Here is a 27,285-nt window from a genome sequence, read left to right as displayed (position 1 = left end):
CAAGATACAGTGGTTTTGTTGTTGGTTAAGAAAAGGAGTTTCTATCTGCTGCAAATGAAAATGTTTATTGTAACAAAAGGAAAAGTAATGCAGTTAAATGATAACATATGCTTTAATACTTTATAACCACTGAGTTAACAAGTCTATGTTCTAAGTTGTGCTCTTAAGGTTTGCACTTAAAGGGGGAGAAGTGTTGCAGAGTGAATGCATATCACTGCTGCATTAGAGGGCTGCGCCCCGGAACCTTTGTCAGCGGGCTCGTGTAACCCCGCCCGGGAAAAAGTAGGCACACCTGTTGTGTTGCACATGTAATGTTCCGCCTACTGGCCGATGTATGTATGCTGCTCGGAGTGTGAGTAAACAAAGCAAACACGGTAACCGGCGTCTGCGTGTATTATTGCTAAGAGAGCAACCACTCAGGTTACTACAATTAAAATAATCATTGTTGACAGATTCATATTTTAATTCTATTTTATCACAATTTCTCAACATAAAATTAAACAAACAGGACAGTTTGCTTATTAAAGGTTGTATTCATGTTAAGGTGGATTTTTGGACATATTCACATTTTTTGAAGAAAATAAGTTTGGGATCAAATAATTTGAGGACCCCTGCAGTAACTCTGTGGACCTTCTAGGGGTCCCGGACCCCCTGTTGAAGACCGCTGGTCTAGAGCGTTTAAAAGGAGGATGCTTCCAGCGTTCCTTCGTGCTTGTTTTTATAAGACTAGATAAGTGTTTCCTGTTTTAAAGCACTTCATCAATGCAAGCTGCAGCTTTTACATCTCCCTTCTTTGTTTATTGTTGCTTCACGTTCATTCTTCATCAAACAGATTTTACATCACGTACAAATATTAACACCAATGATTAGCTTCAGGTGGAAACAGAATGACGCACAGATGTCGACTTTGTCTGGAACGGTGAAGCAGATTTAATCTTTACAGGGAAATCCCAGAAAAAAAAGTTTCACCACATAACAACCAAGAACACAATAAAAAAGTAAACAAAGACATAAATAATTCCCATTAAACAGACGACAGAGTTAGATAGTGGCTTTTCTTTTTAAAAGCTTACTGAAAAGGAAACATGAGCAAACAAAACTAATTATTTATTTTAATGATTTTCAAGCAAATGTTTAATTTTCACATTCTTTTGCCCTTTTAACCCTTTTTGATCACATCTCTGGTTTTTAACCAATTACAAACTCAAAAACCAACATGGTTTTCTTCCTGGAAAACAAACTAACAAGCTCATTGTAAACACATTTTTATTGTGTTTCCATGATTTTTCTATCAATCCTACAACGCAGTGCGGCTGTACTATTAAACTTAAGGGAACGCCATCATTTCAAGTCTGGACATCTTTGCTGTCGGCATGCGGTCATGTGAATGATTATTATTATCAGTGGTGTAGTGGAGGGTATACGCAGGTATACGGGGTATACCCACTTCTTTTTCTGGTGGTTTACAGTATACCCACCTATCAGCCAGAAAGCCATTGGAATATATGGGAGAGTATACCCACTTCCTCCTCTGTAACCTACCCATCTACCTAGCAGTACACCCACCTCATCAACTACCACCACACCACTGATTATTATGCTGTGAAACGCCTCCTCCCGCTCTCAGGAAACCATCATCGCCATCTGAAAGCAGTATTTCAGGTTTGCTGCGAGAGTCTCTTTCTGAATGGACAGAAACGATTCCATGCTTGTGTCTGGTTTTCCTTCAAATGTCTTTAAATCTGAGTTTTGTTGCCGAAATCTGACCGATCGTTTTACCACCCTTACAATGTGGAGACTGGGTGTGAAAACAAAGAAAGTTGCTGAGGTATATAAAACATATACACATATATACACACATATATATGGTTAATAGGCATCGACTCAAAACCTGCGATGGCTGATGTTTTTATTCACAGTGACATTTTTCCGGTTCTGTCTCATTTGGGCTTAAAAAAGCCACTTAAATACAGATTACAAAAAACAAAATCAACAGGATATAAATCATGAAAACATGAATATAATAATAATAATAACAATAAGAAGAAGAAATAATAGTTTCAAATTGAAAATAAAATAAATAAACAACGTCTGTTGGATTGTTGATACCTTCAGTGTTTAAACAACACAATTTAAACAGATATTGAATATTAATATTGGTGAATTTCTTTCTTTTCTTTTTTCGCGGAAAAGAACAATTTTATAGTTTTCTGTGAATGGCAGCTGTGGGGCGGGTCTTCATCCTCAGCAGCTCTGTGATTGGTCGGTTGCTGCCCTGGTAAAAGTCCAACCCGGTGATCCACTCAACGTCTCTGACTCGTGATTGATGGAACCACATGAGATCTTCCACCCAATGAGATTCGGCCTCTGCAGCCTGTCGATGCAAAGTATAAAAAAAATGACAACGCAATATTTTAAAATTGTACGACAGCGAATCAGAGCCACTGTAGTAAAAAACGGAGCCGAGAGAGGAGCATATTCAGCAAAACAAGTCACAAATGTGAGTTTATCACGATGCTAACAATCGGCATCTATGCTAGCTAACCTCCCATGAACATACATTTATGTTTCTAACGCCTCGTTAAGGTCCTTAGGGTGATGATGTTGATGCCGATTGTTGCTTTTATTCATGAGAATAAATTGTCATCGTATGATTGTTTATTGATCGGGGCGGTTGGGCTAAGATGCTAGCGATAGCTTTCACTTGTTGTCATAGCAACGGCAAACATCTGGTGTTAGCCTAACCAAGCAACTTGTTTATATCGGCTATGTGTAAAGTCTCAAAGAATGCTGAGTCGTCTCTGACGCGGCGGTTTCTTACCTGGCAGCTTTCTGAATTGTCCGGTCTGTGAGGCAGCAGGAAGGTCACGGTCTGCAGCTCGCCGTCGCAGGCGCTCACCGGCAGCGCCGCGTCCCTGCAGCTGGTCAACACCGCGTAGTAATGGGTGGGGATTGGGATGTCGGTGCCGGACACGAACCTGGAGTCGCACGGGATCAACGCAACCCTTTATTGTGAACACTACACCGCAAACATCACCACTACTGCTGCTTCATACAGGTTGAAGTCCCAGATCCACCAGGAACCCAGACCCCGTCCTGTCTGGATTCATGACATCATCCAGAGGTGGATTTCACCAAGCTGGATTCACTGGATCCAGCAAGACCCACGTGGGTTGGAGGACCCAGAAGCAAGTATTGATCTGTGATTTAATATCAATAACCAGATGAACAGGATGCTGAAATAACTCCATAATGATGGTGATCAGTAAAAAGTGCTGAGTCATGCTTTGTTAGGTCTGTCTGCAAGACCACAAGATAACTCCTGTTAAAACGCTGGTTTTCTGAATGGAGTCTGGTTGATGGTGCTAGGCTACGCTAACATTGTAGCTGCTCCATCAACACTCCAAATAAGGTCATCTAGACATAAATACAGCAGAGACCTTGTTGTTTGGACCACAGACAGTCTCTGGTTCCTCCACATAGTCTGGTCTCTGGACTAATGTGAGCTACTATCTAGATCTCTGGGGGACCACAGACAGTCTCTGGTTCCTCCACATAGTCTGGTCTGGTCTCTGGACTAATGTGAGCTACTATCTAGACCTCTGGGGGACCACAGACAGTCTCTGGTTCCTCCACATAGTCTGGTCTGGTCTCTTGACTAATGTGAGCTACTATCTAGACCTCTGGGGGACCACAGACAGTCTCTGGTTCCTCCACATAGTCTGGTCTGGTCTCTGGACTAATGTGAGCTACTATCTAGACCTCTGGGGGACCACAGACAGTCTCTGGTTCCTCCACATAGTCTGGTCTGGTCTCTGGACTAATGTAAGCTACTATCTAGACCGTGGGGGACCACAGACAGTCTCTGGTTCCTCCACATAGTCTGGTCTGGTCTCTGGACTAATGTGAGCTACTATCTAGACCTCTGGGGGACCACAGACCGCTACGATGCGTTGAATCCAAAAAACAGGCCTTAAGGTGCTGCTCAGACTTTCCACCAGATATTGGAAGCAGAGGTTGGCTCCGGGCCGGAGCGTCATGGGATTGAGGTCTGGGTTCTGGGCAGACCAGTGAACGTCTTCCACATGTGAATTCTGTGTAATGTGTCCTTGTGAAGCTTACTGCTGGATCTGCTCTGGGCCGTCGTACCGGCCGTCATAGTTGTAATCAAAGGCGGGGCCGTTCACCACAGCAATACCGTTGTACACATGGGCGTATTTCTTCAACAGGGTGTTGTGAAAGTAGTCCCAGATCCCTGAAAGCAGAGCAGAGAGGACTTTAAAAGCAATCAAATGAGTAAAGTTGTGCAGTAGTTTTGCCATGATATCGGGGTGTTCCATATGACCATATTAGACAATTTTACCACATTGAATTTCATATATATAATATATAATTCCCAAGCACAGTCTCAGGGCAGTTCAGGAAAAAGGATCCTGATTATCCATTCAGCATCATTTTCGGAGCGACACTAAACCAACCATTGCAAAATCGTCTTAAAAACAATTGAAAAAGAAATATTTGTAATTTTGCCCTAGGTGATGTGAGCCAGAAACTTACTCTTAAATCCGGGGTACATCGGCACCACGTTACTCATTAACAGAGCGTCGTACTGCTGGTCTGCTGATGCATTCAGATCTGCAAAAACCGGTTTATGGATTAGTGGTAACGTGTCGTGGAACAGGTGCACCGAAGAATTCATGGTGCATCCGGGTTCAAAGCTGGTTATCACCTGCTCTTTTACATAAAGTGATTATCTCTGTATTCGGTGGGCGACGGCAACACTGCTCACACACCAAACTCCATTTTGAACTACGCCGTGTGGACTTTGAGAGTGGAGATACCACAGAGACTAGCAGCATTTCCTAAATTGAACCCAGGCAACTATTTGCTCTCAATTTACTGCAGATGTTTGACCTCACTGGATCTTGTTAAATTATCCTTTAATGCAAATACGGTAACAAAGCGACAGTGTAATTTCCCAGCAGGAGATGAAGTCACGGCGAGGGAATGGAGGAGGGAGATGATGCACTTTTAATTTCTAAGTCAAAATATCATGCCCTAAGAAACTTGTCCCAAAGTTCAAATCACCATGTCGATCCATTTTTCCATTCCTCGCCGTCAGCAGGAGGTTGGTGATGGTTACATTTAGGCAACAGAAACACTTTTGGTTAAACGTTAGGAGAAACACTTTGGTTTTAAACTCCATGAAATTTCTCAGACAGTAGCTGCAAGTGCCCTAAACGTAACCCTAAAACTGGAATACTTGATAAAAGGCGCGTGGTGGAAGGGTGGTGATTCTCTAGAAAGTGAGGATTCAGAGGAAGTGAATTGTGCTAGAGAGACGGAGGAAGTGAGTGCAGCAGATCAGGTGACGCTCACGTCTGTTTGAATAGCGAAACAAAACATCCTTGTTTCCCTGAACATCTCTGTTTGTGGTGGTGAGACCTCAAAGTCCCGGCTGACTCAGCACTTTGTGAAAACAGAACTCTGTTGAGTTAGTGTCCGGCGGGTGCTGATGCGTACTAGGTGGGTACAGGAAGCCGTGGGTCAAGTTCCCCGAGCTGTGGTACTGGTCACACCTGGGACTCCGGGACGCCGGGACTCTGACATCAGCCCTCAGACAATCCGGCGTCACCGGTGGCAATGGGTCCGAGTTCAACTACAAGGATGGAAAAAACAATGAGACGCAGTAAAAACAATTTTAAAGACAACAGTTTAAGCAACTTCCCTCGAGGCTCTCTTTCTTTATGATCTAGTTTCACTGGAAATTATACTCTGAATACTTTACGAGAACCAAAGCTATCTGCGTCATGTGATCCCACTACAGCAAGAAGGCTGGATAACCAACAACAAGGTCCTTAAAGTGCTCAGGATGAACTGATCCCAACATCTCCATGGCAACTGAAAGAAACAATGAAGATCCCATGATGTCCTTTATGTCCCTTTATGTTGTATCCTGTCACTATCATTGCCTCTGACTGAAGGCCCCGACCAGGAAGAACCGTGTGTCTGCGTATGCATATAGTGCCCCCATGTGGTCATTTGGAACTCGGGGGGGGGGGGGGGGGGGGGGGGGGGGGCATGTCTAATGTCTCCTCACAGGCTTGTCCACGGTGAAGGCGCTCCACAGAGGCATCAGGGCGCCGCCGGCGTAGCCGCTGACGAAGCCCTCCTGGTGGAGGACGCAGAGACTCTGGCCGGCCTGCAGCACCCGCGGGCGACCGAACAGAAGGTGCTTCTTCTCGGCAGCCGCCTCTGAAAGAATCCAACAGGGAAATGTACCCAAATGTAACCCGGCAACGTGGAACGCTTTGTGAAAGGACACTCGAGGTGCATTCACTTGTGATATTATGTCTAAGAAGAAGACAGAGAAGTAGGAGAAGAAGTAGGAGAAGCAGACGAAGCCTCCTCACCTTCCTCAGCCGTCAGGTTCAGACAGCTGTTGATGGCGTTTCCACTCTGAGGAGAAAAAGAAGGCAAAGCTTTTGAAGTTTGAACCCCTCCCGCCGTGACTAATACTTCTGATATGTTTTGCCATGGATTCATTCTGAGTTTATTAATGATGAACATGTGGTGCATCAACATTTCACCACCTTGCACACAGAGAACATTCCATGAAGAAGAAACAACTCAATCAGGACTTGTGCATTCATGAGGACTGTATTGTGGTTGAGGTGGTCCCGGGATCGGGGGTACCCACCAGGGCAGGACAGGAGCATCCCAGGGGGTCCTCGGGGTCCAGGCTGGTCAGCAGACACTGGTCTGGAAGGCTGTTCTCTGCGGGGGGCTCCGGGGTGTAGGGGGGCCGCCTCAGGAGGTGGTTCATGCTGCCGTGGGTCCCGTTGTTGGCGGTGGGAGTGATCTGCATTACGTCTGGATGGAACGGTGGTTTAGTTTTGTGGATCACACAAATGAAAATGGATGGAAATCGTGCATTACATGAATAATCTATCACAGGTACGATGCGTGGCGGTATTGTGTCGTAAAGGGCCGATCGCACCAACGGTGCTGCTAGAAAAGCCTGCCGTCGATCCGATCCTTCTATCGTTATTTAGGCGTTTAAAGTTCAAATATGCTGAACTTGTCAGAGCCAGGCCGCTCGTAACATCCAGGCAGCCAATCAAATCCCGGCCCACTGCACTGTTGATATTAATGGATTTTAACTACGACGAACTGTAAGTTTCTTTCAATATATCTGACTTCTTCTGAATTAAAGTGCTTTCCATTAAAGTCCCAGTCGGCAACATGTTGTTGATCATATTCACTGAAGCCGACACTACGCTCCGATAGAACAACATAAATCATCTGGTTTTAGAAATAAAGTGTGCCTCTACGTGCACATAGAGCCTGTTGTTTGTTTTGCAAAGATCGACAGCGCCCGGATCATCCTGTCCAATCAGCACGCAGGGCTATGTTCGTGCACACACAGAGCCCCTCCCCCCTCAGGTCGTTCCACTATCACAGGGGGGAGGCGGAGGGAAGTAGCAACAAGCTTCTAATTCCTCGTTAAAAACCCAAACGAGGAGGTCCAAAACAACCAAGGAGAAGAAAACACCGGTGGAAAAGAAGGAAAAAAAGAAAGATGGCGACGGTGCCCGTGATAAAACCAGAGTCAACATCGGACCATTGCCATTTTCCGAAAAAGGCTCAAGACTCACCTGTTCAGACTTCACCTCGACTAGCATGACCTCCCCCCCGCCCCCCCCCCCCCCAAAAAAAAAACAAAAAAAAACACCCTAACCTATAGCACTGATCGTAGCACTGTTGCTCTTGAACTACTAGTTTACTCAGATGAGGACCTAACACTTGTTCTATTTTTAGCTCTTACTTTATCGGCAATGATTCGTTGTGGTTTCCTTGTTTCCTTCTTTTGACAAATGTACTTATTGTAAGTCGCTTTGGACAAAAGCGTCTGCTAAATGACCTAAATGTAATGTAATGTAAATGGACCCACGTTTCAAAGGTGGCGTGAACTTAGGGATTTCAAAGGGTACGACGTCAAGGGGGAGGAGCTCGGGGGTCGTGGGGGAGGAGCTTGGTGATCGTGGGGGAGGGGCTCGGGGGGTCATGGGGGAGGAGCTCGGTGGTCGAGGGGGAGGAGCCTGAGAGTTGTAAACATTCAAAATCTGACAGAGTGCCCTCCATCTGCCGGACTTGCCGACTGGGACTTTAAGATGTTGGCAGCATTTAGCAGAGAAACAGTGAACTCACCACACATCAGGTTGTACAGCTCGATGTTGGAAAAGGGTTCGATTTCTGTTCTGTCGTGAAACTTGGGTCCATAACTGACAAACATGGCCTGCAAGGAAAGACAGAAGGATGTATTCAATGGTGGCCATGTTGGCCAAAAAGGTGTTTAAACTGAACGAGTAACGACAATAAAAGGTACAAACAGAAACATTTCACAGTTAATTCATATTATCCAACATCAATGTTATGATGGAGCATATTTAGAAAAGGTCAAGAGATTTTCTGATCCTGTTCTATCTTTGACAAACATAATATGTGTGTCTCCCTCTGTATGGAGGTCCACAGGGAGGAGGGGGTCTCGGGAGCAGAATGCTGACTAATAGAACAGAGTAGGGTAGAAAGCCTCGGTGCTCACGTGCATGCTCTCGACGTCGTTGTCGTAGCCGTGCGCTCCGCCGGAGCAGAACGAGACTGATCCTGGATATCTGTGGGAACACATCAGGGCTTTAGGTGGAGGTGTGAACTGCTGAGCCTGCAGAGCTGCAGGGTGAAGTGGTTTCAGGAGGTCTAGGAGACGCCGTCGACTGGTTTCAATCAGTGCTCTGGAAACTTCTGCAGAGATTTCTTAACCACTGATACCTTTCAAAGAGCCATTTGGGCTCGACCAGGACATTGACGTCTTCTATGCGCCGGCTGTTGGCGAAATGGAGGCGCTTCGGCAGGTTGGCCTTCAGGTACGGCGTGATCTTCTGGTCCGGCTTCTTACACTGAACCGGAGATCCAGACAAAGATTTAGATTTTTCTAACATTTCACTCTAAAGGACACGTATGCGGCGATGAGAACACTTACAGTCAGGTTAGCGACGAGTTCGGCTGAGTCCACTGTCGAGATGGGAAACAAATAACCAAGTCAACTTTTCAGCCATTACAGCAAAAAAATAACAATTATAAAATGTAACGCCAAATCAAACCAGTCTTATTTTATTTATAAAAGCTGCGAATACATCTGCAAATACGGGTGAAGTCAGTGGGGTGTGTGTGTTGGCTAGTCCGTGTGCTTGAATAACAAACATGTTGCTGTTAAAAAATGACGAAGGGAGATCTTATCTTGTTGATGCTCTAGGGGGCAAATATGTCGATTAGCATAACATGTGCTGGTGTTTTGCACCAATGGAAAAGCATGCGTTGTCCCAGAAAACCAGCTGCAGCTTCAAGAAACCGCACATGATCCTCTAAAGTCCTCTATTATTATGGATTCTGATTTACATTTCGACAGTCACGTTAAATCAGTAACAAAATCAGCCTACTATCACCTCAAAAATGTAGCAAGACTTAGAGGGCTCATGTCAGCTCAAGACTTAGAAAAACTTGTACATGCCTTTATTACTAGTAGGCTAGACTACTGTAATGGTCTCCTTGCAGGTCTTCCAAAAAAAACTGTCAGGCAGCTACAGCTTGTTCAGAACGCTGCTGCTAGAGTTCTTACAAAGACCAAAAAATGTGAGCACATTACACCAATTCTTAAATCCTTACATTGGCTCCCTGTATGTCAGAGGATTGATTTCAAAATCCTCCTGCTCACATATAAATCACTACATGGTCTAGGACCGAAGTATATCACTGATATGCTCCCACTACATAAGCCTTCTAGACCACTAAGATCTTCTGAGACCAATCTGTTAGTGATTCCCAGAGTAAACAACAATCACAGGAGAGCATCATTTAGTCACTATGCAACAAATGGCTGGAATAAACTTCCTGAAGATGTAAGACTTGCCCCAACTCTGACAACTTTTAAAACTAGACTGAAAACTGTTATGTTCACCATAGCTTTCTGCTAAATCTTTTAATGTCTGCACTGTTTTTAATTATTGCAAATATGTTTTTATTCTATTTTCTTTCTGTAATGCATTTTTAAATTTTTTATTATTTTCTTTTAATTCTTCTATTTTTTTTCTTTTTTCTTCTCACTTTGTTTTATGATGTGAAGCACTTTGAGTCTGCCTTGTGTATGAAATGTGCTATACAAATAAAATTGCCTTGCCTTGCCTAAAGTGACCAAACAACACGGTGCTGTGTACGCTGGATGATTACGGTGTCTCAGCAGTAGGACTGCACCAACACTCCCCAAAGTCAAGACAGCAAGACAGGACCGTGTCCTCTTAACTTGTTGCTATAGTATTGACTATTGACATATTAGCCTTTTTTAACCAACACCTGTGTCCTAAAGCAAGATGCCGAATCACTCTTAGCTCCCGAAGGCGGATCCGGGCTTGAAGGTGCTTTAGTTTGGATCCCGAAGGCGAGACGGCACCTTGCATGCAGCCTCTGCCGTCCGTGTTTGGACTTTTTCTGGATCAGTGTGTCAGGAGTCAGGAGAGCAGCATGTTTACTTACACACCGCGCCCTTTTTGGCTCGGATGCGTCCGAAAGGTCCCTCCGTGACCCAGTAGTTACTGATGTCGCCCACCAGATCCTGGAGCACCTCCTTCCTGTCGCAGTTTGTGTCCTCCATACCTGCAAAAACAATGAGCTGTTATATCATTCCTCTGATGCTCCACTGTGCTACATCAGGGTTTTTACATGTTTTTCTTATTTGTTTTTATCCATTTCATATCCGTTCCACTATGATTAGTTTCACATCTGGTTCCTGAATTTGAAAATGAGATGCTTCTTCAGCAGAAGACTCTCAGGTCTCTGATGAGTAATATTTTTGTTGAAACCTTCCTTGTGACCTCCAACCATTTGAATCCATGCAGTTGGCCGTGATGAATGATGTTGGAAAACTGTTGCATGTCGTATCACAGCATGTGTTCTCCGAGCCACGCCGGTTAAGGTTTGGTCCGTGACTTCCTGGTGATCCATTTGTTTGAAATGATGTGCCGTGTAGTGAGCGTTACCGTGATCGGCCACGATGATGACGTTGAGGCAGCGGTCGAGGCCGATCTGCTTGAGGCCGTTCATGAGCTGTCCGATGATCTTATCGACACCCTGGATGGCTTGGATCAGCTGCAGGACGCAGACAGATAATCAGCTCATCTGTTCGCTTAGGAGAGAACACCATGTCAAAACATACGAGATAAGTCATTCTGATCGCAATAAAATGCATTAATTACAAGGAAAGTTTGTTGATTTTTATTGACATTTAATCTCTGTTGATATTCACTCATTGTATTCCCTCAAACCTTCTTGAAACCGATCTGATCTCAAACCCGACGCCCCGATAATGACGCCAGGGCCGACGCTTTGCAGAGCATCTTAAAGCAGAAGGTTCGCAAGTGGTTCACGTTGGAACACATGGCTAACATCGAGACGTGGTAAAGGTCGGGAAGCGGAAGTGGTTAACCTTGTAACACGTGGTTAACGTTGGGAAACGTTTGTGCTTCAGGTTGTAACAGGTGCTACAACAGGTGGAATGTTGTAAAACATGATGAAGCGTGGTTGACGTTAAATAGCATGAAATGTTAATGTTTGTTATTGACGCATTGAAACTACATGGTGTTAGAAAAACAACATCATGGTTGGACTTAAACCAAAGGGGCCACCGACCGAGGTCTGTATTGTGAGACCCGGACAGGAGTGAGACCCGGACGGGAGTGAGACCCGGACTACCATGAGCCTGAAACAGTCTACACAGTGGATATTATAAAAGAAAAATGAGGGGAAGAATCAGTCTTTCAGCCTATCTTTGTTTGCTTTACAGCATTCCAGCCATTGAGCTCCTCACTGTTATGGTAGCTGTCAAACATTCGACAACTAAATGACTGTTGGACGGGAGTGCAGCGTTGATAGCTCCAGCTGTGATCCGTCAAAAGGTTTTGTCTTTTGTTTTCCCACGTGAAGCCAGGATGGCTGGAGGCATCTGCAAAGAGATGCAGATGTCAGGTCAGGTCACTTGGAATTCCAGGTAAATTTGGACAAGCTCCTGCAAAGCTCCACGGTTTGATTAGTATTTGTTTGGTGCACCTTTCAGGTGTCAGGATGCCCAGAGGGCAAGAGTAAGCATATGAAAAGGGCTAAAAAAAAGTGTTAAAACAGATATTATCACTCACGGATGTGATGATAAACACAGATGATTGAGATTGGAGCAAATGAACGATGATTCAGACGGAAGCCGGAAGTCAACTGAGTCATGAGGACCCATCCTCTGGTAAAAACCTGTAGAGCCTCAGGTGTCCTGACATGTATCGTTTAATACAAGTGTCTGCAGCAGAGAAACGTTCAGATACCAAATGTTTCCCGAGACGTCGAGACCTCGTGTCCTATAGAGGGCGCTCTCCCTGGGACCAAGGACTTATCTGAACAATAAAACAGCCATTCGTACAGCCACGGGAAGCAAACAGCCAGTAGTCACAGACACATGTACATTCTAAACTGGAGATATCTGAACACATCATATCATACTAGATTTGGATATCTGCACCAAATTTCACATCCAATGGTTGTAGAGAGTTTTCCGTCTGGACCAATCAAAACGCCATGTGGTTGGATGGTTGGTGGCGTTTTGGACCAGCTGGGCGACTTACTGCACGCTTGCCTTTATTTTTAGAAAGCTAGCGCTCCTAAATGAGACATCTGGCACTAGTATTCTGGGTTTGTACCCCTCTGAAACACCCTGGTCTTCTGGACTACTTCTGGAATACTTTCGCAGCATTCAGTATCAAAAGGCAAACTGTCAATTTGAAAAATGACAACAGCTGTATTCTCTTAAGACGGTGAAAATGAATGGCAGATGGCAGTTTTGTTTTGAATTTTTCCATCATTTTAGATGTTTATGTGAATCACATCGGATCCATGTCACTTTCAAAGAGTTGCATTTTTTTCAAGTTAAGTCCATCCATCTCGCGGCGTGGGTGTGCGTTGACTCCAAAAATGGTTCCAGCGGGTCGACGCGGTCAACACATGATGTCAATGTTAGCGTGAACGTTGGTATGAATGGCGGATGAACAGAGACTCCGATTACAGTCAACAACGCTGTCGTGTTTAATTTGGTCTGATGGCTAACTAGCATGCTATAGGTTATCTGAAAAGCACCATGCCAGTCTAGGTAGGTATGTGAAGGGTATGTGAGGATTTGGATTTTATTTTAACTCCAAAGGCCCAGGTGAAAAAGAGTCCGAACACTCTAGTTCCGGCTCGAAGGATCATGAGAAAGAGTGGGAACACTTCAGGTGAGGTGAGTCAGTTGGAGTCACTTTCTTTTTTGTCTTTCTTCCAGAGTGAGGGTAGTACAGGGGTGTGTGGTTGTGGGTGGTTGCATGTGTGTGCTTTAACAAATAAGAGAATTACATGAGATCAGATACAATCACCACATGCTACTTAGTCATCAGCACATAAGATCAGATATGCTGGCGCACTAGCAGTTACGTCAGCGCACAGGCCGACGCTGGAGAATGTCAAATACGGCCAAGATCAGAGGCCGGAGAAGATGGGAACCACACTCATGTTTCCGATGACGCACACAGGTTACGTTTGCCGGCCAGGAGAAAGGAGACGTGTTGTGTTCTCGGGCATATGATCTGGATGCGAACCATGGCTTACGGCGACAGGTGTTATATGGCAGTGTTAATGAGCTGTGTGTTCTGTGAGCTGTGGCGTGGTCACGTGAGTGTGTTCTGGGTGGGGAGAGCTGGAGCAGCGCGATGATGAGCCGGTTGTTAGTGGGAATTTTGTACACCTAGATGACTTTATCAGAATGCATAGTATCCTGGATCCATGTAATAACTGGCCTTTAAAAAGAAAAATCTGCCTGCCTCTATGGGAGTTTAACAGAGGGGTGCCCATACATACGATACATTATTCATTCACAAAGAAAATTCACCTCGACTCTACATAGCATGACCCACTAACCCCCCCCCCCCCCCCAAGAAGAAAAGAAAAAAAAACCCTTACCTATAGCACTCTGATCGTAGCACTGTTGCTCTTAAGGTACTACTTTACTCAGATGAGGACCTAACACTTGTTCTATTTTTAGCTCTTACTTTATCGGCAATGATATGTCGTGGTTTCCTTGTTTCCTTCTTTTGACAAATGTACTTATTGTAAGTCGCTTTGGACAAAAGCGTCTGCTAAATGACCTAAATGTAAATGTAAATGTGTCCTAAAAGGAGAGTTTTTATTCCTCTTTAGAATAACTTAGGCATGGTGCCTAAACTTATGCATAGCACTGTATGTATGTATGTATATATATATATATATATATATATATATATATATATATATATATATATATATATATATATATATACATACCGGTATATATACATACATATGTGAATGTGAGTGTGAATGGTTGTCTGTCTCTACATGTCGGCCCTGTGATAGACCGGTTACCTGTCTGTCTCTACATGTCCCCCTGTGATAGACTGGTTACCTGTCTGTCTCTGCATGTCTCCCTGTGATAGACTGGTTACCTGTCTGTCTCTACATGTCAGCCCTGTGATAGACTGGTTACCTGTCTGTCTCTACATGTCTCCCTGTGATAGACTGGTTACCTGTCTGTCTCTGCATGTCTCCCTGTGATAGACTGGTTACCTGTCTGTCTCTACATGTCTCCCTGTGATAGACTGGTTACCTGTCTGTCTCTACATGTCTCCCTGTGATAGACCGGTTACCTGTCTGTCTCTACATGTCCCCCTGTGATAGACTGGTTACCTGTCTGTCTCTACATGTCAGCCCTGTGATAGACTGGTTACCTGTCTGTCTCTACATGTCCCCCTGTAATAGACTGGTTACACCTGTCCAGGTGAACCCTGCCTTCGCCCAATGACAGCTGGGATCGGCTCCAGCCCCCCCGTGACCCTGAATACAGGATAAGCGGTAGACGATGGATGAATGGATGGATCTATATATCCTCTTGTGTATATGTGATCTCCATGTATCCTGATCAGAGAACACCTTGTACAGTAACTAACTGTAAAATACATGCATATTGCATCAGAGCACAAGTCTTATGCAAATCTGAAATTCTTCAGAAAAAGTCGACTCAGCTCCACCTCCAGCCAGCCGCAAGGAAAACACATTGGCTTTGATCTTTCAGCACACAACGGCCACATTGCATGTTTTTGCATGTATAAGAATGATATTTGAGGAGTTGTAGACAGGTCCAACACACATGGGGGACTTTGTGTTTGTGTGGTTTTCCATAATTTAATGTTTTTTAACTGCTGTTTTCTTTCCGTTTCTTTCCTCTGATCCGATGTCGTAGACAGACAGCGACATGTAAAGTTAATCAATGAAACGTCCGGCTGGCAGGTTATTCATTAAGGCTCATGGAGAGTCTGACTTTGCTGATGTGAACTTAATGACTTTATTAGCAATCTCACCTTTATCTTCAGATCTTTGATCCGTCCATTAAAGGACTTCAGACCGTTTCTTTACTGTGCTGTAATCAGACCGATCTGTGATAATGTCGTCCATTAGCAACAATGAAGGAGGGAATGAGTGTGATGATGGGATTCGTTGATAATCGTTGTAACATCTTTTCGAGTGCTTCTTGTGGTGGTTGAACTCACCCCCCCGCTCACAGGGCCGTAGCTGTGTCCAGACTTATCAGGTTCCTCCAGATACAAGGTGTAGAAATCTGGTCTGGAGGGGAAATGGAAAGCTTCATTTTTTAGTAGAATTTGCTCATTGGATGTGTCATGGCGCTTTACTACATAGAGGAAGATCGAACCTTTCATCATCCGGCAGCTGCAGCCACTTCAGCACAGTGAATACTCGTTCTTCAAAGGGCACTTTACTGGAAATAACAAAGACAGAGGGAGACCGTATGTCTTTAAAAGTCCTTCTAGCAAGACAGAGACGTAACGCTCCTTTGTTAGACAGAAGTGGAAAAAGCTTTTCAGGACTTGTTTTGTTTGAGCAGAGCACATTTCAATAAGACTGAAAGGGCAGGGCGGGGACACAGTTAGACTTCTGTATGACCTTTCTACAATATTCTCTTTTTGGTTGCATGATATTATTTCATCCCTGCAGCGTTCCACGAGTCTGCAACTGCTAAGGGGGTTCTTACTGATAGACCTACACAAGTGTCAGGGCCCCCCTTCTGGCTTCCCCTAAAGATATGTTTCTAGGGCGACACGTACCATCTAGAAAGAGACACACAACGACTACAAACAGACACTAAACGACCACAAAGAGACAGAAAACGACTACAAAGAAACACATAACGACTACAAAGAGACACTAAACAACTACAAAGAGACACATAACGACTACAAAGAGACAGAAAACGACTACAAAGAAACACATAACGACTACAAAGAGACACTAAACAACTACAAAGAAACACATAACGACTACAAAGAGACACTAAACAACTACAAAGAGACACAAAACGACTACAAAGACACAAAACAACTACAAAGAGACAAAAAAACAACTACAAAAAGACACAAAATGACTACAAAGTAACACATAACGACCACAAAGAGACACAAAAGACTACAAAGAGACACAAAAACACTAAAAAGCGAGTCGGTAAAGTCAACCAGGCTCTTTTCCTAAACCTAAACTAAGTAGTTTGGTGGCTAAACCTAAACCATTTTCCTGTGGAGATAGAAGTTTATTTTGAAAAGAAGATTATGTATGTAGGGGAGGGGGATGGGTCAACAAACACAGGACTTTCATCAAGGAGGCCGCTGTTTGTGTCCCTCGTGAAACCAAAAGTATGTATTGACTTTTTAATTCACACTACTCATGAGTCACGTGTTAACGACAGCCACGCTGTTTTCCTAAACCGAGTAGTTTTGTTGCTCCTCCTAACTTCCTGGAAGTTTATTTTGAAAAGACACTGTGCATGTAGGTGGAAACTGATGCATCCAATAATTGTGTACGACTGAATCGGTAATCGGAATAGTATTTTTTCTAAGGAAACATATGCTGTATATCTGTGGATATGGATTTAAAAACCTAAGCAGATGTGATGACTTCTCTGGCGTCGGCCGAAGGAAAAGTCACTAACAGCTCAGTCGGTGTCCTTTGTGTTACGTGAGAAGCCGCAGGGACAGAATGATACATTTTCCCACGGAGAGCGCCATGTCATCGTCAAAATAAAGCACAAAAACGTTAGCTTAACTTTAGGTTTTCTACAGCTGTTCCAGAGTCAAATTCAAACACTTTTCAAGCACTTCCAGATGCATCTCCATGCTTTTCCAGCTGTGGTAAACTCCATATTTGTACCAATCCAATGGTCAGTATTCAGTCTACTTATTATGTCACTTGTTCATCACATTAAATGAGATGTTATTGTCCTCTAAACAACCAACATGATGTTTGGAGACAGCTTTTTACAGAAGGACCACAAATGAAAGGAAAACTAATTCCACTAACAGATCCACAGAAATATAATCACCAACTATTTTCATCATCTGTTCATCATCAAAAGTCATTTTTCATAAAGGAATGTCAGAAAATGCTGCTCTTAAACTTTGCTGCTCTATTCTCTCAGAATTTGAATAATATCAACCATCCAATATCCAAAAAGTATTTTTGATTTTTATTGCCATATCATACTGCATGGGATGTCACATTACACTGAAAGTTTTGGTAATGAAGCACAACCGGCTCCCTTGCATGGAAAAACAGAAATGTGGGGGCCGTACCCGTCATAAGGTTTGTAGATGTTGGGAAAGCTCCCGTTGATTTTGACGTCCGATCCCGGCCAGAAGAACGTCCCAGACTTCAGGCCTTGGTGCTCTGCTGTGTGCCAGATCTACCAAGAAGGTCAGACACAGGCCAGAAACACAGTGTTCCTTCTCCATGAAACAGTTTCATAAAAGTTAAGACACTCGGCCTGATCGTGTCAAACTGTAATTCACAAGCTACTGAAAAGAAGTGAGTTTCTAAATTCAGACGAGTTCAAATGCAGCTGATTAATAATTGAAGCTCAAGAATCAAAAGAAGATCTGCAGACACTAATCAGGGCTGAAAACACTCTTTGTAAACAATAATTAAAGTCAACGTTTTGTTATCACCCCGAAAACCATCAGACAAAGATAGGAAGCTAACTAAGACTCACAGGCTGTCCGAGGTACCAGGCAGGGTTGTCCTTCTCCGGACCGGACAGGCTGAACGAGGCATCCAACACCGGGTCGTACATGGCGTTGTCGATCAGACCGTTGGACTCTGGATAGAGACCCTTATAAAAACACCATTACCATTACAGAACATAACAGGGAAGCCAACATTGTGAACTACATAAAACCGCAACCGGAATCCGTGAGAAAATTTGTTCCCCCGAAACATAACGTACTGTGACGATGGTGTAGTGGTTGGGGAACGTCTTGCTCGGGAACGCTGCCTGCATGTACGGCGCCGACGTCCCACACCGTCCTGCGATGCCAACAGCAGAAGACCAAACACGTTAGCCGCTACGAGAACGTTTATCTGGGAGCATGGGGACGGAGAGTTTGGTGGACCTGGTTCAGGAGCTGCTTCTTCAGAAAATAGATCCAGCAGATCAAAGGAAGCTGTACTTATTGAAGAAGTTTGGTTTCATGATTCAGAGACTTGAGAGACCCCATAAAACAAATAACAAACCAATTTGACCGAAAGTCAGTCCACATCTGTGGATCGATACTATTCGTAACCGTGACTGGAGAGCCATCACATGGCAAAGTGTTTTTTGGACGAACCAGGAAGGAAGGACATTTTAAAACTGCCATTTTTCTGCTGCTGCATTCTGTGAAACCAAAGGCTGCCTGAAACAAGCACATCTAAGACAATTAGACAACTATTCAGGTTGGGTCTCTATGAGACATCTCCTTTTCTTGCCCTCAAACTCCATGATAGAGTGAAGATATAGGAAAGCATATAAGGCATCCAATGATACCAACTAAAGTAGGCAAGGGAAAAAAAACCTGACATGGCCATTTTCAAAGGGCTAACTTGACCTCTAACCTCAAGATATGTTAATGGAAATGGTTGTCTTGGTACCCAAGAATCTCCACTGCACAGATGTGCACAATATATGATAAGCCCAAGCAGTTTGGGGCAAAAACGCCCATCCTCAAAGTAGTGCATTTGTATATTTCTTCATAATGGGCTCCCTCAACAGTCCTGAGTTGCGTAAATTGGAGTCTGACTGGAAAGCCGAGACTCATGTGGATCCAATGAGACCAGTTGTATTCATGTGTGAGGACGTTGGTCACAATAAGGGAGGTTTCTGGGGGAGTTTCCAGGAAGAGACTTTGATTAGATTAAAATGCTGTGTGTCTAATGTGTCTGTTCAGTGTAACAGTGTGACGTGGTTAACACTGACTGAGTTTGTCCAGAACTGGCATGACGGCGCTCCACGTCTGCATGTACTCGGCCCGGAGTCCGTCCAGAGAGATGAGCAGCAGCGGCTGCTGCTTGAAGCTGCCATGGGGAGAGATCATCCAATCAGGAAGAGGACGGGGAGAGAACATCCAATCAGGAAGAGGACGGGGAGAGATCATCCAATCAGGAAGAGGACGGGGAGGGAACATCCAATCAGGAAGAGGACGGGGAGAGAACATCCAATCAGGAAGAGGACGGGGAGAGAACATCCAATCAGGAAGAGGACGGGGAGAGATCATCCAATCAGGAAGAGGACGGGGAGAGATCATCCAATCAGGAAGAGGACGGGGAGAGAACATCCAATCAGGAAGAGGACGGGGAGAGATCCTCCAATCAGGAAGAGGACGGGGAGAGAACATCCAATCAGGAAGAGGACGGGGAGAGATCATCCAATCAGGAAGAGGACGGGGAGAGAACATCCAATCAGGAAGAGGACGGGGAGGGAACATCCAATCAGGAAGAGGACGGGGAGATATATATATATATATATATATATATATATATATATATATATATATATATATATATATATATATATATATATATATATATAACATTCTGGACCAGTGTATGAAAACCTTACCCTGCTGGACAGTTTGGGGAGGACAGGTCCTCACACTCGTCCTCCAGCCACGTTTTCTCTCCTGCATCAGGGCGGCAAAATACACAGTTTGTAAAAGTACTTTCAGTACATTTCAGAAGCCATTGAATCAACGCAACAACAGCTTTACACTCTGTCAGAAAGGCCGCTTTAAGGTCCAATTCTCTTTAAAAAAAAAAATGATGGTCTAACCACAATAGCACTTTAGTGCAAAGATGTTTTTAATTTCGTCATGCAAAACAAGGCCACCAAAAAGTGAATATGGTCCACAATGGATGCACAGGTGCAGGATAATCTTAAAAAAAAAAAAAGGACAATCACAAACAAACAAAACAAACAATACAACTCTGCTCAACTGGACCTACTCCTTTAAGGTCTCAGCCTCCACTCCCCCAACCGGCCTCCTTAGCCGACTTTTAAACCTGTAACCGCACCCCCATGGCCCGAACCAACACGTTCAGGGATGGCACAATATCATAACCCAACATGTTACAGGGTAAAATAAGCATATGACAGTATAACAGTAGTCACACAATAAGAACTAATAATATCTCCATCAAAATGCATGAAACAGACATATAGTTTAGATCTCCACATTGTACATATGCTCTGTGCCAGCTTATCATACTGGACGTTTCCCCCTCCCCCTGAGCTCACCTGAGCTCACCTGAATTCCCCTTTTCCCGGGACAACTTCACTTAAAACGCGTCACTGTAGCGCTAGTCTGGTTTGACCCACCGCAGCATCCATACCCCGGAAGTGGAAGTACGGCCACACGGACAAACACAGCGGACCATACCAGCATCTGCCGGTCTACTTTGCTAAGTATCTTCGTTTTATTTCACGGAGGGAAGAACTTACGTGGGTTATGTGTGTGTGTTTTATGATCGGGAACGGTTAGCCGCTAAACGTTAAAACAAAATGAGTGGTGTGTTATGGGGAAAGGCTGCCGTACTCCATGACAGAGCCCACTGTCACACATTCAAACATTTACAGCTGAGGTCTCGCTCCAATGTAGTTATTCACCCTGAAACCAGCCAGGAGAGCTCTAAAAATAACCCTCTTACTGAGAACATCATCCTCTTAAAGTATAGTTAGTATAACCTGGCGTATAATCACAGGAGGCACTTAGACGCTGAAATAAACCATAACAGAGTCCGAAAGGTCTGAATCAGTGTTGAAATCCGTCAAACTCACTCTTTCAAAGTCTGAGAGGACAATTTAAACCAGGTCTTAATCATTTTGACTACAAGTCACAAGCTTTTTAACGGGAACCCAGACTCCCTCCACGTTACAACCTGGTTTGTTCATTTCCTACGCTTTAACAACTATGAGCTCATCTCAGCCCCGTTGCCTAGCAACGTTCCTTCCCACACCATGACAACCACACGGTCCCGCCCACCAGCCATCATCGTAAAGAAAAGTATCCCGATTGACAATGTTTTTAATTGTGTCCGTAGGTTGAGTCACAATCCTGGGCTTTGTAGTTTGTTTTATCCCCTCTTAGTGTTGGTTTCTTGTTTTATTTTGTAGTCTCGTGCTTTACTTCCTGTCTAGTTTCCCTCCTTTTTCCTGTCTCCCAGCCTGCCTCGGGTTTCCCCACCTGTCTCTCCTCATCAGCTGGTGGATTTCGTCGGTTTTCTTTGTGTCATTGCTCGTCTGTTGTATCTCTGGATGACTCCCCTCCTGATCTGTCTCACCTCTCCTGCCTGTCTGTCTGTCTCCCAGTGGGTTTTTGGATTACCATTTAAAAGTGCGACCACAAACCGGGAGAAAATACATTCCCTGGAAACCTTTCCGTCGTGCCCTCCCCTCCCCCGTTCTCACCGTGGCAGACATGTTTGTAGTCCGTACAGCAGTCGCCTGCAGCCAGACAGTCGTCGGAGCAGTGGCATCGGCTCTGCGGCAGCCTCTTCTCGCCGCATCGCAGCGCGGTGCACTCCCACCGCCGGCCTGCGGGCGGTTACAAGTCAAAGAAAAAGCATCGGGAGCTGATTGGTTGGGAAGTTGTTCACCGTGGCAGGAAGCAACAAAGAAAAGGTCAAAACGGGGTCTCACTCGGGACGGTGCAGGTGTCGTGGTAGTCATAGCAACAGCTGCCGCTGGCGTCACAGTTGCTGTCGCATCTGCAGCCGGGGACGTCGCCGTCGTACGGCTCGTAGCATCGGTTCCTGCAGGACGTGTGGGGGGCGACTGGAACAGCAACACATCGTCATTTTAGAGATTTCATCTGTGCTTTTTTTGTACTTTTTTGAGGCTTCTTTTGAACATTCTTATAGTTTTTGTACAGTTTTTGTGGTTGTTTTTTTCTGCCCCTCGTGAATGAACAGCTCAACATCAATTGGCGGCTTGTCATAAAAGATGTGCTCATATATTCAAACACACGACAGTCATGTGATGTCACATGAGAGTCACACAGAGGTGTGAATCCCCCCACTGATCTGACTGGGAAAGAGGTCAACAGTCCAGATGATTCAGAACATCTGACCTTACTACGAGGCATTTAGAGAAGCAGAACATTTAGGTTCCTCAAAACTGGAGGGACAAAGTTCTTTGTCGGGAGGAAGTTCTTACAGGCCGGTCGGAGGAGCCGATGGTTACAGAAGTCAGTAAAAACAAACACAAAAACACTTTTTCACATGGTAAGGACTGGGACACTGGTTTTTATCGTTGGATTTCATGATGACAAGGCTCCACTTTCATAGTTATCGGCCAGTGCATCAGTAAATAAATGGTATCCAACAATAAATATTGTGTCATTTGTAAATGCGATACGACGCAGCGCTAAAAAAACGTGTGTGGAAACAGCATGGCTGTTCCTCGCGTGAGTCAGCGAAGGAAGCAGAGAACTTATATAAAGAAGAGCATCGTTTTTACATCCTTTCCAAAGTGACTCAGCTGCCGTTCTTCAGTAACGACATTCGTAACACAACTATGTGCATCGGCTGCCATGTGAACTCATCAGCAACAGATAGAAGGACGACAGACGACGAACACAGGACTTTCACCCAGGAGAATGTTCGTTTATGGTACCATGGTTTTGTTCCGTAACTTCCAGACTTAATTTTGTTGCAAACATACTTATTTTAAACCTAACCAAGTAGTTTAGTTGCATGTGTACAAAGTTTATTTTTAAAAGACAATGTAACAAGCAGAAACTGCACGTTTCCTGTGAACACAGGAGTTTATTTTGAAAAGACTGTATGCATGCCACTAAGCTGAGCGGTGACAGGCTGAAGGCGTAACCCGGCCCCTTCTGCCTCTGATTGGCTAAGCTGAAGTCCATGACGTTAACGTCGGTTCGGGTGTATGTTGCAGGGGAAATTCCTTCACCGGGATATCCCTGCCCGGGACTTAGATCCCGAACAAACTTTTTGTATTCATCATAGTCATCATCATTACTCCAGTTGATCTCATGTTGAGAGACGCTGTTGATCCAGCTCTGTGGCTCATTGACTGGGCTTTTACGACCTTCCTAGACCTTTTTCCTTGCATAGAGTTCATTATCCATGCAAAAATGGATACATGAAATCATTACCTTTACATTTATATTTTGGGCATTTGTCCGACTTACAATAAGTACATTTATCAAAACAAAGAAACCACAACGTATCATTGCCAATAAAGTAAGAGCTAAAAATAGATCAAGTGTTCGGTCCTCATCTGAGTAAAGTAGTAGCTGTTCAGCAAACATACCTTAAGAACAACAGTGCTATGATCAGAGTGCTATAGGTAAGAACATAGAAGTGCATTTTTCTTTTTTTGGGGTCTCAACAGGTGAGTCTTGAGCCTTTTTCGGAAGATGGCAGTGACTCTGCTGTCCTGAAATCATGGTGTGAGTGAGCGATTGGAGGCGACAGCGCTAAATATGAACCCCAGTCAGGACTTGTAAGAAAAAGCCTCTCAGAGTTCCCGTCGGTCTGTCGGGGCCCTTGGGGGATGAACCGTGAGCTTGGCTGGGCGGACTGTGATGGATAATCCTGCTTGTAATTGTGAGGCTGAGAACAGTTGTGGGTAAAGTTGGCGTGCAGCATGTTTACGAGGGCGGACTACCCTAAGACGAGATGTGAGCCAGCCTGCAGTTTCTTAAGACTGACAAGGAAGGAAACAACGGAGGAAACAACGCAGTTTCACCGCACTTTGGAAGAGTCATGAGATTGCGATGTAGTCCCCCTCCCCCCCCCCCCAGTCATAATTCCTCATCAGTCATTGGAAGCCTTGACTTGTGTTTTGGGAGATTTGTGTGTATGAGTGTGTCACCTTTGTTTCGACATTTCAGCAAGTCCAGTCCGAGTCCCAGTCCAAGACCGAGGACTATAGTCACAATGGAGACAGCCAAGATCCCGACCTGTGACCCCAAAGAGAGAAACTGAGACAGATCCGGACCTTCATGCAGGACCAGCGAGAGCGATGACCCCCAAACACGAAGGTCCATCTCTAGAGTTGTCTTCTCAAATGTGTCTTTACGTTTTCTTTACGAACCAACACCTTTCTTTGTAAATAACAAAACAACCTGGGCCAATATAAAATCCATGAAGTTGATTTATTTGTATATTTAATTTGCTCAATCAGCCAAAAACAGACATTCATATTTGGTTATTTTACACGACAGCCAACAAGGGATTAACAATGTGTTCATATCACTAATATCAAATGACATATAGCATGACGGACTTTATCCATATGACCTACTGCACAGAGATCATAATGTCCCGAATGAAGAAATTAAAGATAAACAACCGTATTACGATGACTCATCGCTCTAATCTGTAAGGAATTACCGGTATGCTGTTTTAGTGTACCACCCGTCTCACAGGGGCTTGTGAAAGAGTTACAAAATGTTTTATTTTTCCATTAGTATTAAATCCATTAATGACAGTTAGTTTGTTTCCTTGCTGTTGATTCCAGGGAATGAAAAAGCAGAACATTAAAAATGTACACTGTAAGAGAACATATTACTCCAATATTCCTCTTTTGTTTTGTTTTTCCTCCAAAAATATATTCATAGTGTGTCTAACGTGAAGTAAATAAATGGATATCCATCTACAAATATACACAGATAATTATATAACCAATAAGTAAATTATATAACTAGGTAAATAATAGCATACATTCTCCCGTGTATCTTCACACACATCAAAGGGTAGAAGATAGTGTTAAAAAATTATCATAATAGTAATAATAGTAAAAATAAAAAGGGAATAATAATGAAGATAAATTAACCAAAAAAAGAAATAATAATACATACAAATAAAACAGAATAAATAAAGAAATGTAAAAAATATAATAAAAAGTAAAACTGGACGGATGAGGGAGACTGCTTATGGGGGCATGAAGGGAACTGGATGGGTCCGACAACGCGGGGTTTTCAACCACAAGCCTGGCGTTCCAGCCCATGTGACCAAAGCTGCTGTTGACGCGTTCCTAACGTAACATTGTATCGTGAAGTCGTCCCGACAGGCAGGAAAGTCGTGCTGAACGTACATAAATCTGTGGATTTCACTGACTATTTGAGGTTTTGGGTTCTTCCAAATATGACGCATTACATTGTAATCCAATAAAACGTGCTCTCCGCAAAACTTCCACATATAAGGAAGCACATCTTGGATTCTATTAAACTCTAAACTCTATTAAGAAAACGTAGGTCAAAAGGCTTCCGACTGTTCAGATACTCACGGTGATCTTCTTTCTCTGCGACTGCTTCACCAAACCCATGGTTCCCGACTCACAGCGGATCAGACAGCCGGGAAGTCGATGCTCTCCTCGTGGAAATAAGGGCGACGCGGTTTCACGGCAGTGACCTCTGGACTCGCTGTGAACACCCGGCGAGTCACTGATTACCCGCTCGCTGAGTTCGCCACACGTTTCTGTGTTTGGGGATGCTTTTGGCACTTTTTATCTCCGGAAACCCGGTGCACGAAGATGTTAATGATTAGTCGAGACCTGGAATACACTTTACAAACGGCCTCCATGCAAAGACTCATGAACATCAATCAGAGCTGATTGCATGGAAGGGGTTTATTTGACGGGTATAAAGATTTACTGCAGCGATTAACTGTGGCTGATAATGAACTTTTAATGATGCTGAGATGCCGGTAACTGTTCACTCAGCACAAAGAGCATCGGATGGTACCATTTATGCTAGTCATCAGAAACCTTGAGCTTAGAACTATGATGAATATTCCTCTAGTCAGGACGCCCGGCAATAAAGTGGAGGGTGGCATTCTGCCAAGTCGGCATTCGCTTTCATGGATGTCAACATTTCGTTTTTAACTTTTCGGTCTGAGGGCGTGCTGAACCCTCAGAAGGTCTACGTCCATCCTGAATGTCTACCTTCGAATGCCGACCGTCATGAAGAGCCTCCAGCACAAAAGTCCATCCCCATACAACAAACTGCTCTCTCAATTCTGTTTCCAGGGAAATTGACTTTAACAAAGGCGTTTTTACAACGAGATCCCGCCATCATCCCAGAACATAGCAGCTCAGTACGCCGTAAATAAGCATCGTAATTACGATTACCGCTAGCAACACCAAAACAACAATGGAAGGTGAACCGAGAGATTCTTTTGCTAGTCTTGCACATTTACACGACTCTCCAAGAACAAGCGAAGGTGCTGAGCATCATAACGTGAAATTCTGTTTTGTTTGGCAGTAAATCAGCAGCCAGTTGACCTCTGACCTTGGCTGTCATTTGGTTGCAGCAGCAAGTTGTTGTTCGTGTAAAAGAAGTCAGTTCCAGTCAAGTTGTCCAATTCTCTTCAGCTTTTATTTTGAAAGACTACAGGAATAAACATGCCTTTCTAGATGTTATTGACTTTTTTATTGATTATTTTTCAGTTCTATTGATTAGCTTGATAGCTAGCTGTGTTAACTCGTATGTTACTAAATACCAAACATCTGACAGCTTCTGTGGATGCAGGAAGTTGAGTTAAAAGGGGTTTTTTTTGCCTGTCAGGTAAAGTTTCTCATCTCCTCGGGGGAAAAAGCACTACATCAGTGAACTATTTCTATGTTACGACAGTAAACGGGGGCCGGATCTTTGACACGAGATTAATACTGTAACGCTAGGTGCCGTTATTGTGATGCTACGTAATAAATATGACAAATTGCATAAAAATATACACCTAGATGATCAGCTGAGACAGAGGGAGGGAAAGAGAGGTGGATGAGTT

The 27,285-nt window shown here is 44.0% G+C and overlaps 1 protein-coding gene across 2 annotated transcripts; it reads right to left on the bottom strand.

Annotated features, from left to right (window-relative positions):
* Positions 1-1,998: 1,998 nt before the first annotated feature.
* On the bottom strand, positions 1,999-25,908 carry LOC311027360 (venom phosphodiesterase CdcPDE). 2 transcript variants are annotated; one of them, XM_084031352.1, is made up of 25 exons: positions 25,790-25,908; positions 24,374-24,461; positions 22,172-22,306; positions 21,941-22,066; positions 20,096-20,156; positions 19,454-19,551; positions 18,446-18,525; positions 18,212-18,331; positions 17,796-17,905; positions 15,866-15,931; positions 15,705-15,777; positions 11,091-11,199; positions 10,588-10,707; positions 9,041-9,072; positions 8,830-8,957; positions 8,606-8,675; positions 8,212-8,299; positions 6,701-6,873; positions 6,414-6,459; positions 6,101-6,255; positions 5,524-5,659; positions 4,558-4,635; positions 4,123-4,255; positions 2,822-2,978; positions 2,002-2,374 (listed from the first exon to the last, which is right to left on the bottom strand). In XM_084031352.1, the coding sequence occupies exons 1-25, from the start codon at positions 25,826-25,828 to the stop codon at positions 2,201-2,203; spliced, it is 2,595 nt and encodes an 864-aa protein (XP_083887478.1). In that variant the 5' UTR covers positions 25,829-25,908; the 3' UTR covers positions 2,002-2,200. The 2 variants fall into 2 exon arrangements, with proteins under 2 accessions (XP_083887479.1, XP_083887478.1); XM_084031353.1 differs by lacking the exons at positions 5,524-5,659; positions 6,101-6,255; positions 6,414-6,459; positions 6,701-6,873 and having other exon boundaries at positions 1,999-2,374.
* Between the last annotated feature and the right edge of the window lie 1,377 nt (positions 25,909-27,285).

Source organism: Eutrigla gurnardus (assembly GCF_963514095.1).
Source record: "Eutrigla gurnardus genome assembly, chromosome: 17".
Taxonomy (NCBI): Eukaryota; Metazoa; Chordata; class Actinopteri; order Perciformes; family Triglidae; genus Eutrigla; species Eutrigla gurnardus.
This window is presented reverse-complemented; position numbering and strand designations above follow the sequence as displayed.